Here is a 14,167-nt window from a genome sequence, read left to right on the forward strand (position 1 = left end):
CAAAGTGACCCTACTCACTGCAAGAACCTTAGGCTGGATTTATACCAGGACTACAGGAGATCCCCTTCTTTGCTCACTTCCATCCCATTTGAGGTCTCAACTTCCCCTTGATTACCCTGGTAACCAAATCCTAGTCCCGTCACAGCTGCCAGTTACAAGGAAGTTTGTGTGAAACAGGTCAAATTCTGCACTTACTTTCCTTAAAGATTTTTCCATTATGTTTTGTTTATTCCTCCCTCACCTGACAAAACCTGGTATGTCACCTCTTGCACAATATGCTTTTTTTATTACACTGGGTACAGAACACATCATGGGCATCACCTACACCTGGAAGTTGTCTAGCTAGGTCTTCCCTATGGCATGCAACAGTAAGTCCTACTTCCCTAAGCAACCACTTCCAGGCATCGCAGAAAAAAAAAAAAAAGAAATGGTGGGGAAACAAAATAGAAAAAAATATCGGAAAAGGCTGACAATGTTACTGCCACCCATGTAATAATTATTAGCATTGGGTCCCCAGTTCTATATCCTTCACTGGCAGTTTAAGTCCCAGGGAAGAGGTTCCCAGTGGATCAATCATATTCATGTAACGTTCACCGCGGTGCTTGGCCAAAAACGGACCCCAGTCAGGCTGCGGAGAGCACACCAGCTTGAGTCGCTGCAATGTGGGGAAGAGAAGAGAGAGTCTCATTTGAAGTTACGGAGCAGAATTACAATGCAGAAGAAATGAGGGTAGGCTCATTTAAGATTATTGATGATGGTTCTGCAATGCTCCACTGCTCAGTGTTTGTTTTGCACGAAGTTTGCAAGATTAATAGAGGATAAAGTACCGAGATTTTAATTATACATTCTCCCCCACACCAAATGAAGGGAGCTCAGAACCACTGCTGCAGATTGCAAGGCTCACGTACTGAAGGACATGTGCACAATTACTTAGCCCAATGGTCTAAGCAGTGGGTAACTGCATTAAAATAATTGGATTTCTGTTTAGCATATTTCCCAAAAGTATACAAATGACCAAAAAGAAGTACATTGTTATGAATGAACAAAGATTTTCATTTTGAGATGACAAAATATTTCATTTCTATCTGCAGGAAAAAAGAAAGAGGAGAATGTTAACCTAAGCAAGCAACAAAAATCTTCTAATCTTTCTGCTGATTTCTTTATTGAATATATAATTTGATTGGTGCATTTACAGATAAAAAGGAAAGAAAACATATTTCTGATGACTTAACAGGGAACAATTATATGTTTATTACCTAATAAAGTGAATCAGACCTCTATATCAGTTATTTTAATCTCTGCTTAATTACCAGTTTGCAACTCTTACCTCCCAAATCAACCATAATAATTTTATGCAGCAGGCTCTGTATTCAGGAAATACCAGGCTACAGCTGAAATAGCTTCAGCAAGAGCCCCTTCAAAACCAGAACCAACTTTTTGGGTTTTCTTTTGATGCACTGCTAGAGTGACAGTAAGGAGAGCACCCTATTTTTGTGGCAATACATATGCCAGTACTACACATATACGTTAGAAGAATTGAAGCAGAACCATTTGTCTTAATGAGAGAAACTTAGGAGACGATGAAAAAGTAAGTCTAATTTCACATTAGCTCATTTCCAGCAGGAGCAGTCCTCTCCTAACTTATGCACTCCAACGTACTCTACCCAAGGCCTGAATGGCCCTTTAGACAAGTACCCTCACTGCATAGTGCCAACCGTGGACCTGGATGCTCTCCCTAGGGTGTCCCACCACTTAATAATAAACTCCTGTGCTCTACGTGAAGCAGAAAATTGTGGTCTTTTCCCTCAGGCATATGTAGTGTGACATATTGAGAGACCAAAAAGATTATTCTATTTTAGCACATTTTCTCTCCTTTTCATTTTTGAGGCATATAACAACCCCGGTGGGTTTTTCAGGAGAGCTGAACTGCAAAAGCGGCTATGAAAAGGGGAGGCAAGTGTCTGTTCCTTATCGCGAGCAGCACAAGCAGCATGCAGTGACAAGAGGGCAGAACTGAGAAAGCCTCAAAGGCCCAAAATAAGAGCGTTGAACTTCTTCAGAAGACAAGGTGAAGGCAATGAAGGAATGAAATGCTGACATGAGAAAGACGGCGCTGTACCGCGCCTGCAACGAACGGAGGAGCCAGCGGGATGGGAACAGCCGGGGAGCGGCGGGGGTGGCACCCGGGGTGTCAAGCAGGGCCAGCACACAGGGACAGGGAGCAGAAGGGGATTGCCACATTTCTGGAGTGGTGGGGGGGAAGCGGCAGGAATCTGCTTTGCAAAATACAAAAAAAAAGCTGCATAAAAATAAAGTGCCACCTGGAATTTTTTTAAGCCCAGGTACCAGAGAGGATCAGCTTATTCAAGAAAAATGAAGAGATGAAGACGTGTGGTGGGGGGAGGATTGCCAGCTAAGTTTTATAATGAGTAATTCAGCTGTAGAACATGAGGTCCTTTCATATGGCTAATTCCTGAAGTTCATCACGTGGCACAACCTCCTGGAGTGTATTTCGGATGGCTCAGGCACCCGACCACCTCGCACTTGGCAAGCAGGCGGCTCCTGACCAATGGTCCCCCAGCCCCGACTGCCGCGCTTGCTGCGACACAGTGGACACCCACAGCTGATGCTTCCTACGCCTACACTCTGCTTTTGCAAAAAGGCCGACAAAGCTAGAATAACTTTCTCTCAGTAATGCCATACTGGGGCTCATGAAATTTGTAACACCTTCTAGTTCTCATAAAAGCAATCACTTAACAATTTAGGAGCATTTTGTGAGGAACAGGGAATAGAAGGTCTGCATTTTAAATCAAGTGAGTATCTCTTTGAAACACAATAACTAGCTTACCAGAAAGTAATCCTAGCACTATTAGCCATTCAATATCACAAAAATCAATGTAAAATAAACCAGACAGTCTCCTGCGACCATATTTTTAAGCAGCAAAAAGACAGAAGTATTACCTCAATAAATTTGCCTGGGGCTAGATGCATTTTTATCACAAACATAACTGGGATCCAGATAACTGAACAGGCAAGCATCAGCCATCCAAGCACCATGGACCAGCCCGGATAGTGGTAAGCTCCGTAAGTCATTGGTTCCCATTGGTAAAAACTGAAGCAAAGGATAAACTGGAAACAAGGAAGGAAAACAAATATGTTTGAATAAGCAAAACAAGCCTGCTATGCAACAAACAGTAGGTATCCCCACAGAGAGTAGGTATATATGGAATACAGATAAAAATACATCCACCTAAGGAAGGGTGCTGCCACAAGCTGTAATAAACATGTCTGAGTCTGCATCTAATGAGTTTCATGGAAATCTTGCAAAATCCCACAAAAATTACTGTATTTATGCCAGAAGAATTGAAATTAGAATCTTGCCCCTAGAGTAATATGCTTTATTACATGGTCTATTGGCAGTTTTACCTAATGTGATTATGCTAAGTTAGTCCATTTCACTTACTGTATGAATCGCAATACATCTGCTTACATTTGTGCATAATTCAGTAACTTTTGGGAAATGCCTGTGCTCGCAATAATCGCACACAGAAGATTTATAGCAGTATAACTAGGTGAAGGCACGTATAAAAATGATCAGTTTTATTTCCAGAGATGTGGAGTAATTGGAAGTCTAATATTAGACTATCCAAATGTATCCAATATTAGCTTTACAGAGGCAATAATAGGAAAGAATATATTGCTTGGTTTTGCTTTGTCTGTTTCCATTGCATAAAAATTGAATTACGACTGATCAGTGTCAATATATTTCTCACTGTAAGTTCACTAAATATTACATTTGGAGAGAACAACAACAGAACATGCAAGTTGGAACAGACCTTGTTTGCTTTCCAAATTCGCTCTCCTTAAGAGACAAAAAAATTTCCTATTCCCTGGTCGTGATTACTGGCAGTAGCTAAGAGCGCAAGTCTGATCAGTAAAGGAACTGAGCAATTTACAGAAAAACATTACAATTCCCTTCAGAACTGTAACAACAGGTCTAAGACTGCATCTTGAAAACAGCCATTGGAAGCAAAAAAAAAAAAAAAAAAAAAAAGATAAAATAACACACAACATTTTTAACGAGGCCCTCATGAGAAAAAAAATATATATTGCCATTTATGTTATTGTAATACTATCAATTAAACTGTGCTATGTCATCAAACTTTTAAAGAAGGATTTGCAAATGTCACAATCAAAAAGTAGTTGTCGATGGATAGGTAAGACAGATGACCCACTTTTCATGTACAGCAGTACTATACATCTGTGAAGAAAATTGGTAAAGAAAATCTATGCAGAAAAGTGTAATATCTTCATTACATCTGTTGGAGAAATTGTTCTCACTGTAGAAACTTTCTTTTCCTCTGGATTTTGTTGAGCTCACCAAAACTCACTAGTCCCTTCACACATGCATTTCTGCCTGCAAAAACTAAGCCTTTTTCCATTTTCAGAAAAAAATTCCCTCATTCCTGAATTAATAATACCGAAAAGAAGTTACTAACCTTACCCAGAGCCTTTTTTTTTTTTTTTCTTCCCAAGAAATAAAAAGATTTACCAACGTTTACACTGTTCTAGAGAGCGGCACAAATAGGAAGTTCCCAGAATATTTCTTCTCTGGAAGACGTGACTGCAAAGGACTGTAGAATCACTATTTTGCTTCTGCAACTCCTTCAGCTGACACCACGCTTACTGTTTCAAAACATGTGTCTTTTATAGCAACTTTTCTTATCTGGTACCTGAAAACCTATGAACACTTTTCGGAACTATTCATCTCTGCTATGAAATTATTAAGTTTTTAAAACCCTTCACGAATACTGATAATCTTGCCACACTTTTGGTCCAGGCCTTGGGAATTTCAGGCCAAAGTACCTTCTCCCAGTTGTAAAATATTGGTGAAAGAAGGCTCGGCTGTTTTGTACCGACTTATCCGGCTGAAGGCTTTCGAAATGGCTAAAAGGATTATTTCATTCTTGTGCCAGACATGATAGGCAATCAAAAACTGTATCTGTACTTAGGTTAAAATGTAAAGAAAACATTGCGTTAGAAAGCTAGAGAGTAAGTGTGGATATAGTTATTATACTTCGACCCTTGGACTTGAAAAAACATGTGTGGCGATGGCAGACTTGAGAACAAAACACCTTTTAGATTAAACGGAGATCTGAAGTAAAGAATCGTTCCAGATTTGGGGGTGGAAAAAAATATGACAGAGAACGAAAGAGGGAGGGGGAAAGAGAAGAGAAAGAAAGAGAGAAGAGAAAGAAAGAGAGAAGAGAAAGAAAGAGAGAAGAGAAAGAAAGAGAGAAGAGAAAGAAAGAGAGAAGAGAGAGAGGAAGAAAGAGGAAGAAAGAGAAATAAAGAGGGAAGGGGAAAGGGAGAAAGAGAAAAAGAAAGAGAGAAAGAAAGAGAGAGAGAAAGAGAAAGAGAGAAAGAAGAGAGAACTGGAAGCAAACAAACGAGCAAGCGTGCAGAGGGCCGCCAGGCGCGCCCGCCGTGTGGCGCCGCCCCGTTGGCACCGCCCCGCTCACCTCCCCACGCGAAGCGCGCGCGGGTCCGCGCCCGCCCAGCTCCGCGCGCCTCCAGCCGCTGTCGCACAGCGCCCCCTGCCGGCGCCCCGCGGAAGCGCGGCGCCCGGCACGCGCGGGAAAAGGGCTTTCCCCCCGCTCAGCCCCGGGGCGGGCAGGGGGATCCCGCGGTGCCGCTCCCTCTCGAAGCGTCGGTACGCGCACACCCCTGGCACGCGCACACGCGCGTATGCGAGACTCGGCTGTGCAACGCTGGGCCACGGCGGCGCTGCGCAGCCGGGAAAGGCGCCCACAGCAGCACGGGGAGACTCGCCACCCACATCGTGTCCAAAACACCATCGTTTCCACCATTTCACCTACCACACACACAAGCGAAAACACATGTGCACACCCGTGCGTGCGTGTGTCTCGGTATCTGCATCCCAGATCTAATTCCTACTGCTCAGAAACACCTCGAATGATGAAGAAACAACAAAACTTTTTGGACAAGACATTCAAAAAAGTTCTGCTTACTGTTAAAATAGTTGGGGTCACAAATGCCCAGCAGACTCTCCAGAATTTACTTGGCTGGAATCCAATCATCATTTCTATGTCTTCACAAAATCTTTGCAATCCTGTAAATCGCAAACGTAAATGCAATTAGGTGTGAAAGAAACCAGCTGCTATTTGCAACGCAGTTCTTGTGACCTCCCTTGTGTCTAATTACAAAAACAAACTCTGATTTGGTTGAAAACTTCAGTGGAGGATATGACCACACAGTAAAACAACATACTATTATGGTGGGAACCAGTCTAATAAAATATTTACTTCCTAAGGATTAAAACAATATTAAGTTTTTACAGTGATTTCAGTGTTCAGTATGTTTCCAGTTAAAGCATTAATAGTATGTACTGGTTACCTGCAATTATGTTGTATTTCACTGTGAAGATGAACCTTATTAATAGCTATATACATGTGTTTCTAAATATATGTGTTTCAGCACAGACAATATCTGAGCGTTTCTGTACCCACTACATGACTGGAGTTCAACTGTATCACTGCACATTGGAACTGATTATGTCCTGTTATTTTTCATTCGGTATGTAAGCAATACTTAGAATTGTTAGAGAGCACCTGTAAATACTATAAATTACCTTCAACGTTGTTTGAACAAACAGACCGACTGACACAGTAATTCTTCCGATTATTGTATTGATCGCATCAATAAAGTTACTGGAGTTAATAAAACAGCAGCTCTCTCCCTGGCCATGCCGTGCGGGTGGAAAAGGTGTGCTGGCCCAGCAGCCGCTGTTGCCCATCTGATAAAAGCCAGTCTGCCTTCCAGCCTTGTTCTGCAGAGCTGTTTAGGTAAATGGTCCCTACTCAGTACAGCCATTAGTAATTTATCCGAAAGTAATCAAAACAAAATTGAAATTTGTTCCAGCTTTTCTAACGATAGCAAGAGGAGAGAGAGGTCTGAGGTCCGAGGCTGAGCGCAGCTCTGTCACACAAGTATTTCCAATTTGGGCCAATTTTATCTAACAAGGCATTAGTCTTTAGCATTTAGTCTAACTTTTATGATGTAGGGACAAGGATGAAGCTTAAATATTGGAGTGAAGTCATTGAGTAAGGAAGGAAATACTTGGAACAAAAGTAATAAACTGCTTTATGTTCTTATTGCCCTTATAGTCAGCCACTGCAGCTGCTGAATATAAGGATAATCCCCAGGCTTAATCCACCTAATTTGGAAGCCTTTCTGTTGATATCAAGGAGAAATAAATATATACACCTGACTGTTCCAGGAATTAAGAACATAAAAAATAGCAACGTCTCAAATATTCAGTGTCTTCTGATGCACCTCCAAGGACGCAGGGCTAGAGGGTGCTAGGGCAGCGCTAAAGGCCTGGCTCAGAGGGCGAGCACAGTGTAAGCCAGTTCAGGCAGATAGCATGTCACAGAAAAGCTAAAAAACTGTGTTATGATAATAAATAGAGAAGAAAAATACAGAAATTAAACAAGAAGATGCTATTACAAGACTTGTATTTGGGGTGTGAACTTTGTACAACCTGCAGAGGATATAAGCTACAAAGCTAACCCAAGGACAACTTTTTTTTCTGTAACTGTAATTTCTCTCCCTTTTTTCTTCTTTTCCACTGACTACAGCAAATGCTCTTCTTCAGAAAGCCTCTTCTTTTCTCTCTAAAATACATGTAATTTTAACCACTGACGGAATCACTGTATTTCAGCACCTTACTCATCATGTGCTTCTCCATTTTGTAATAAAGCTTTGTATGCCTGGACCCCCCAGGGTCACTGTGTTACGGACCTGAAAGGAGATCTTTGCTGCAACTGAATTATTTGCCCCTGTGTTTTGTTTACCTGCCTATTACAATTCAGTGCACCACCTACAGTGAGCCACGTGGGAGACGCTCACACAGCAGCCATCCCTGCAGCATGCTGTGGTAGAAACAAAACTAGTTTTACACTGGTTATAGCAGCACAAGGTATGGGCTGAAGGGTCTTTCCACAAAATTTAAAGCTCGTCCAAGTGTCTCTACTTCAGCAACACCCGCTGCTGCAAAGGAGGTATAACTAACTGGGCAGTTACCAGGGGCTTCTGCCTCCCAAATTCATGCAAGCTTCATGAAATCAGCACAGATCCATTTGAAATTCCAATTTAAAAATTTAGTTCATTCTGGAAATTTTCCGTAAAATAATCACAGCTTAAGGCACTTTTAAATATTAGCAGTTCAGGAGTCAAGTGCATGTAAACAGATACAGGGATTACACAATACTCATCTGTTCCCTAGTGAAAGACTGAAAATAGGTCCATCAGGTTCCACAGAAAAATGCAGAGGATGCTTTAGTTAACAGAATGATGATTAAATCTTAGTATACCTGGTCTCCCCCTCACATCAGTGCTTGAATAACTTTGGGAAATAAACAATACACAATATTCCATATCTCCATTTCCACTCTCTAAAGTAGGATGATGTATTCATAAGTACTGCTGATATAAAATCCATTAAAAAGGAGAATGCAAACCTAGAGAGACAACTACTTCAATATTCTGCTACAGATAAAGTGTTCAAAGTTACTAACACTTTCTACAAATACACTGCAGCAGTTACCACTCACTCTGGTGACTAACCTTCACAACAATAGACTGTCAAAAACAAATCTACAAGGAGCACAAATAAAGTTAAGGTCATACATTTTCCATTTCCAACAGTATTTTGCTCAAGCGCAAGGATCTCTGTATTTAACTTCACGTTACAAAATGTAACAGTGGGAATTATGCTGATGATTAATACCTGCAGCTCTAAGCTATTCCTTACCAATCATGCACCATAATCTAAACAACCAGAGAGTAAACACCTATACCAGCCTGTGAAATAAAAACCAGCATTTGACTGGATTATGTAGCACTGACTCTACTAGAAAATAAGTGATTACAAGAAAATAACCAAGTGTGCCTCTTTTTAAATTAAAAATCTCAACAAGCTCAGCAAGCAGAACATGTAACAAGAACTAAAGACAGATTTATTTCATCATAAAAGCACCTGCCACAATTCTGCCTACTTGCTTCCTATAAAGAGTACAAGTATACAGAGAAAGGTATCAGTGGAGTGTAAAACAGTAACTGTCAGAGCTTGAAAATATATTATGCCAATTTTAAGCACTGCTTGAAGGAATATAACAAGAGCAGCAGCTTCACTTTTACTTGCAACATGCAAATCACAAATATACAAGCTGTATTCTTATGAACAATCCTTAGAAAAGTAGCTATAGTGCAGTAGAAGTAGCTACGATACATTTGTCAGGGAGATAATGATAGCAAAGTAAAACTGCCCTTTTTTGTGTAAAACACTGGAAGCTCTTTAGTCTAGTAAAAGGTTAATTCCAGGAAATAACTTTGAAATAGTTTATATCAAAGGCTTTACTAACATCTGTTGATTAACAATCAGTTGGTATAGAAAGTATGGAAAGAACAATTTGTCATCGGCAGATCTTTTCCTAGTCTGATTACAGTAAAGTAAAAGAAAAAGTTCTCTTCTTCTCAGGTCCTTCCTCTGCAGTGCTACAACTACTTCTGTATTATTTTATGTTTTGCATAATTTGTTGGGCAAGGCAGGCACTAGCCAGAGCAATTTTGCTTACAAACCTAATAAAATATTGTTCCACAAAGGCAGGTTTGTAGTGCTTCTGCCACACAGTGTTCAGATGAGGAACAAATCCAGGGTTTTGCCTTCAGCCTTATTTAAAAACATACAGGACAAAGATATTTTACAGATTTAAGTAGTTTTGGGGTTTTTAAAAATATTCCAAGCAAGGAATTTTTATCTTGCACACTGATGGCAATGGCTTTAAAGGGGGCAATCTTTTGGGCACAGACTGGGTGATGCTGTGGATGCTGCTGGCCGGGAACGGTGACAACAACTAGTGCTTCATACCACAGCGTCAATCACGCATGCTCCCTTGGAAATGGATGAGGAGGAAGAAGGGGAAAAAATAACAACAAACCCTTATACTCTTCTTGAGCATTCCCAATCACATATCTTATGGAATTGTAGTGATTTTAGGAAAACTGGGAAACTGGTCAATACAATAACCAGACGCTAATGTCCCAGATGCCACATACCCGGTGGTGTTTCCACAGGAATGGGTAAATGTTAAACCTGGTGGTAACTAGGGGGAGGGAATGGGCAAACCTTGTACCTCTTCATGGAAACTGAAACACAGAGCAATGGCACAACTTGTCATCATTGATTTTCAGACCAGGTGTTCTGCTAAATAATGCCCAAAATCCAACTCTCAGCTTCACTTCAGGAGATTTCTCAAAGCATTACACTCTGGTCCTTTGAGAAGACTGGCTGAATGTAAAGCTGATAGCAGTTACCAGTATCATTTCACTCAAAGAGATTATGCTTCCAAACCAACTCTAATTAAAACACTTACATTTCAGGGACATAAAAAACAACAAGCATTTTGATCAACCAAAACATGATAGGTCTACATCAATTTTTCTCTCAGCATTTGGACTTTTTCTGTTGTATTCTGTAACATTTCCTCACTAGGTCATACCTGTCTTTGCTTACAACTGCACAGACCTGCTCCACTGACATCCAATCCAGTGAAATAAAATACACTTCTGTATTTCCATTAAATTAGAGAAAACAAGGAAGGGCTGATTCCCTGTTCTGTCTATAACATCCATTTCTCAAGCAAGAGCAACAGATTCTGCATGGTTTGAATTATGTACAATTTTTTAATGCATCTATATTACAGAGTAGACCCCACAACATAAGTAGATCTGAGTATCCAGTGCCCAGGACTAGAGCCTAATGTCATGCTGCTATATATGCACCTTCAAAAAGGTCAAGTTTGTTTATGTCTAGCTGATATGAAATATAAAACTCACTCCTGTCCACAGCAACAGCAGAAACATCCTTGTCTTTGTCATTGCTAACACTGAGATTCAGATCTTCCTTTGCATCTGAAGGCAAGTCTTCAGTGGTGCTATCACACTCCAGACATAAATTATTTATCTGTTTTGTAGGGATATCTTCACATTTCCTAATACAACCATCGGAGATTACATATTTCCAAGAATCAATGTCCTGAAAGCACTGCACAAGTTCGGAAACAAATCACCAGCTGGTATAAACTGATGTAGCTACTGTAGCATCAAGGTAATTGCAGTGCTTCATACTAGCTGAGGATCTTCCTCATAATTTAATGTACTTCCACATGGATCGATATAACTGGTGTTTCCACTGTGCATAATTAATCACTCTGACTAGCTGCATAGTCTTGATTCTGCATAGTCTTGATTACAGACAGATGGGCTAAAGGGAAGGCTGGATGTGAACATGAAAAATAAAACCTTCAAAAATTGTTAAACAATAAGTTACCACTTCTGGCTCAGTAAGCCTCTGTCCCTAAAACCAATGGAGTGCAAAAGAGCCCCTGGAGAAGTGTCACTGAATGCTTGGTGTATTTTTATACTCATCTCTAAGCAGTGGCTTTAAGCTATTGGTGGAAAAACGATATTAGACAATATGAAAGTCTTCTGAATACATGTTTTGAAAGGAATCCTATAGTAATGAAGTCCCATAATGCTTCTGTTCAAAGTGAGGGAATTCTGAGACTTTTTATTAAAAAAAAAAAAAAAAAAGGCAAAAAACGGTTATTCCTTTCCTTAAGAATTTTACGTTTCCAACTACTTTACCATATGCTAAAATGTCACTTTGACATAGGCTGTCCGATAACTATTTTTTCTTACCGTATATATAGCAAACTCCGACAAGCTCAAAGATGGCAATGATAACAAGAGAATAAGAAGCTGCATAAGTGTCCACAAGCTGTAACATATACATTCCACCCTAAAGAAAAAAAAAAGGAAAAAAAAAAAGGAAAAAGAGCCATTACTTAGGCATATAACTGGTGTCTCTATTCATATATGCCACAACCCTAACTGGCGCTAAGGTAGGCAAAACAGACAGGACCAGGACCCAAGACTCTCTACCCCAAATAAGCATCCAAACACTGATCAGACACAGGCTCATGCTGCACTTAAGTTTCTTTCTTCCGGCTGAGAGAATTATCAAGTCCAACAAGAAAAAGGCAGAGGGTACGCCTGACTCTGGTAACTAACACAGCTTGGGAAGACATTGGTTTCAGTCCTTTCAGATTAAGGACTGAACTGCGACCAGACCTCCCACCAGCGGCATCTCTAACCAGTTAGTGCTACGTCAAAAGCAAAATCACCATGAAACCAGGAATATTGTAACGGTGAGTCCAATTCATCTCTTTGGAAAGGATATTATGTCCTAGATTCAGGGCAGAGGTTAAGCAGCACAATTCAAGCAAAGGTAGGAGTGAATCCATCTTAAGCTTTGGAACAGCAGAGTCGGGCTGGTAGGTGATGATGTAGGGGGAAAGAAAAAAAAAGGGGGTGGAAAGGCTGCATAAAATAATAAAATAGATTTTGTGCACCTCCTCTTGAAATTGCTGACAGTTTATAATGCTGGAAGAATTAGTGTATGAAAAATGCTGAGACTACCACCGGTAGATTCCATTATTAACTCCACAGTTTGCCAAGACTGGGAGGGAAGGCACCCAAAACTGGTGCGCATGTTTATATGACATTAAAACTTTTTAATTTTTTTTAATGAATAGCTAACTACATGACTAGTTTGGAGATGTTTGGCTAAGGATAAATTTTAAAAGTCTGATTCTCAGAAATATCTGAGCAGTAAAGTCGTGTAAGTCTTTTAAATATGTATCACTCAGAGGATCCATCAAAAAAAAAAAAAAAAAAAAAAGGCTTAAAGGCTTTCAAACTCACCCAGTGCCTTCGCACATGCAGCAGAATTCAGTTTAATTTTTTGCAACTTGCACAGGAGTAGAATGGCCACCAGAGGGGGATTGGGGACAGACAGAGATGCTCAAAACCAGTTTTATTACCTGAGTGATCATAGGAAATCCCATGATGAAAAAGGAGATGCAGCACCCAAGAGTGAACAGTGCCTTGTGTGTACGTAAGTATTTGGGGAACTCATCCGAAACAGAGGTCACAATAGTCTCAATAGTGGCAAACTGAAAGACAAAATAAAAGGAGTCATTTCAGTACTCGCAATGTACACAGAGTGGTCCAACTGAGTAAAATGGAACGTAAGAGAGTATTTTGAATCCAAGGTGTTAAATGCTCAGATGTCAACGCCAAAGCTTCACCAAAACACTTTCAGCACTGATGGCTTTACTTCATTCCTCTTTTTGAAAAGCAGGTCACTGACCACATGGAAAAGAGCAAGTAATCTCATGGTCCTCCAAACAAATAAATGAGAAAAGCAAGAGGAAAAGAATGGGAAACAAAGTAGTTTACCATAGTGTCCAATCCAAGTGTCAGAAGCATCAAAAAGAATATTATAGCCCAGAATGGAGAGAGGGGAAGCCTAGTTAAGGCTTCTGGGTAAACCACAAAAGCAATTCCAGGACCTAGAAATGAGAAAAACAAAGGCTGTGATAACTTCCATTGCATTAACATTGTTGACTGACTGGAAAACAGGGAGGCGTGAGGAGTCATGTTTCAAAGTCTAATACAATATTACTTTGCTTCATAAAAGTAAAAAAGATCCGAATTAGTCTCTCCTATTTACAGAAAGATGTAACCATTGCAGGCTTAATTGTTTAGCCTCACATTATTAATTTCTATTTTGGCTGTAAGTTTCAAGACACTCACACACTCCTACTTTCCAAGTTGCAGAATACATATTTAACCAGCGTACTGATGTACTGATCTGAACATGAAAGATAAACAGAAATCATGTATTGCAGCTGTTTCTTTCCTGCTCTGTGATCTTATTCCTATCACTGTTCCTGACAATTAGCAGCTCAGCCTTAAATCAACATAGCAATCATCCACATCTCAGTACTACAGGGATGAACAGAAAATACTTTTTTTTTAACTCATCGGTACACAGTCAAATAAGGAAGAGAGAATATAACAAATGCACAGAGCTGATACCAGACACAAGGTGATAACTCCCGTGAATCTAAAAAAATCCAAAAGAAATTCTGAAATACAGCACAGAAGGAAAAAGTAAACAAATAAATAAATAATAAATTTTAAAAAAAATATATATATGAGGTCTTTTAAAGCTTAA

General features: G+C 40.0%; 1 protein-coding gene across 7 annotated transcripts in view; it reads right to left on the bottom strand.

The window, feature by feature from the left end:
- Positions 1–266: 266 nt before the first annotated feature.
- Positions 267–14,167, bottom strand: part of SLC6A5 (solute carrier family 6 member 5) — a 31,637-nt gene continuing 17,736 nt past the window's right edge. For all 7 annotated transcript variants that reach the window (XM_042785360.1, XM_042785357.1, XM_042785358.1 and 4 more), the window contains 6 exons: positions 13,387–13,499; positions 12,969–13,100; positions 11,785–11,884; positions 6,033–6,133; positions 2,962–3,129; positions 267–655 (listed from right to left, as the gene is read on the bottom strand). In XM_042785360.1, the coding sequence (XP_042641294.1) occupies positions 500–655; positions 2,962–3,129; positions 6,033–6,133; positions 11,785–11,884; positions 12,969–13,100; positions 13,387–13,499 (770 nt within the window). In that variant the 3' untranslated portion in view covers positions 267–499. The remainder of the gene's footprint in view (positions 656–2,961; positions 3,130–6,032; positions 6,134–11,784; positions 11,885–12,968; positions 13,101–13,386; positions 13,500–14,167) is intronic.

The sequence above is a fragment of the Tyto alba genome, unplaced genomic scaffold, assembly GCF_018691265.1.
Source record: "Tyto alba isolate M040663 unplaced genomic scaffold, T.alba_DEE_v4.0 Super-Scaffold_8, whole genome shotgun sequence".
Lineage (NCBI taxonomy): Eukaryota > Metazoa > Chordata > Aves > Strigiformes > Tytonidae > Tyto > Tyto alba.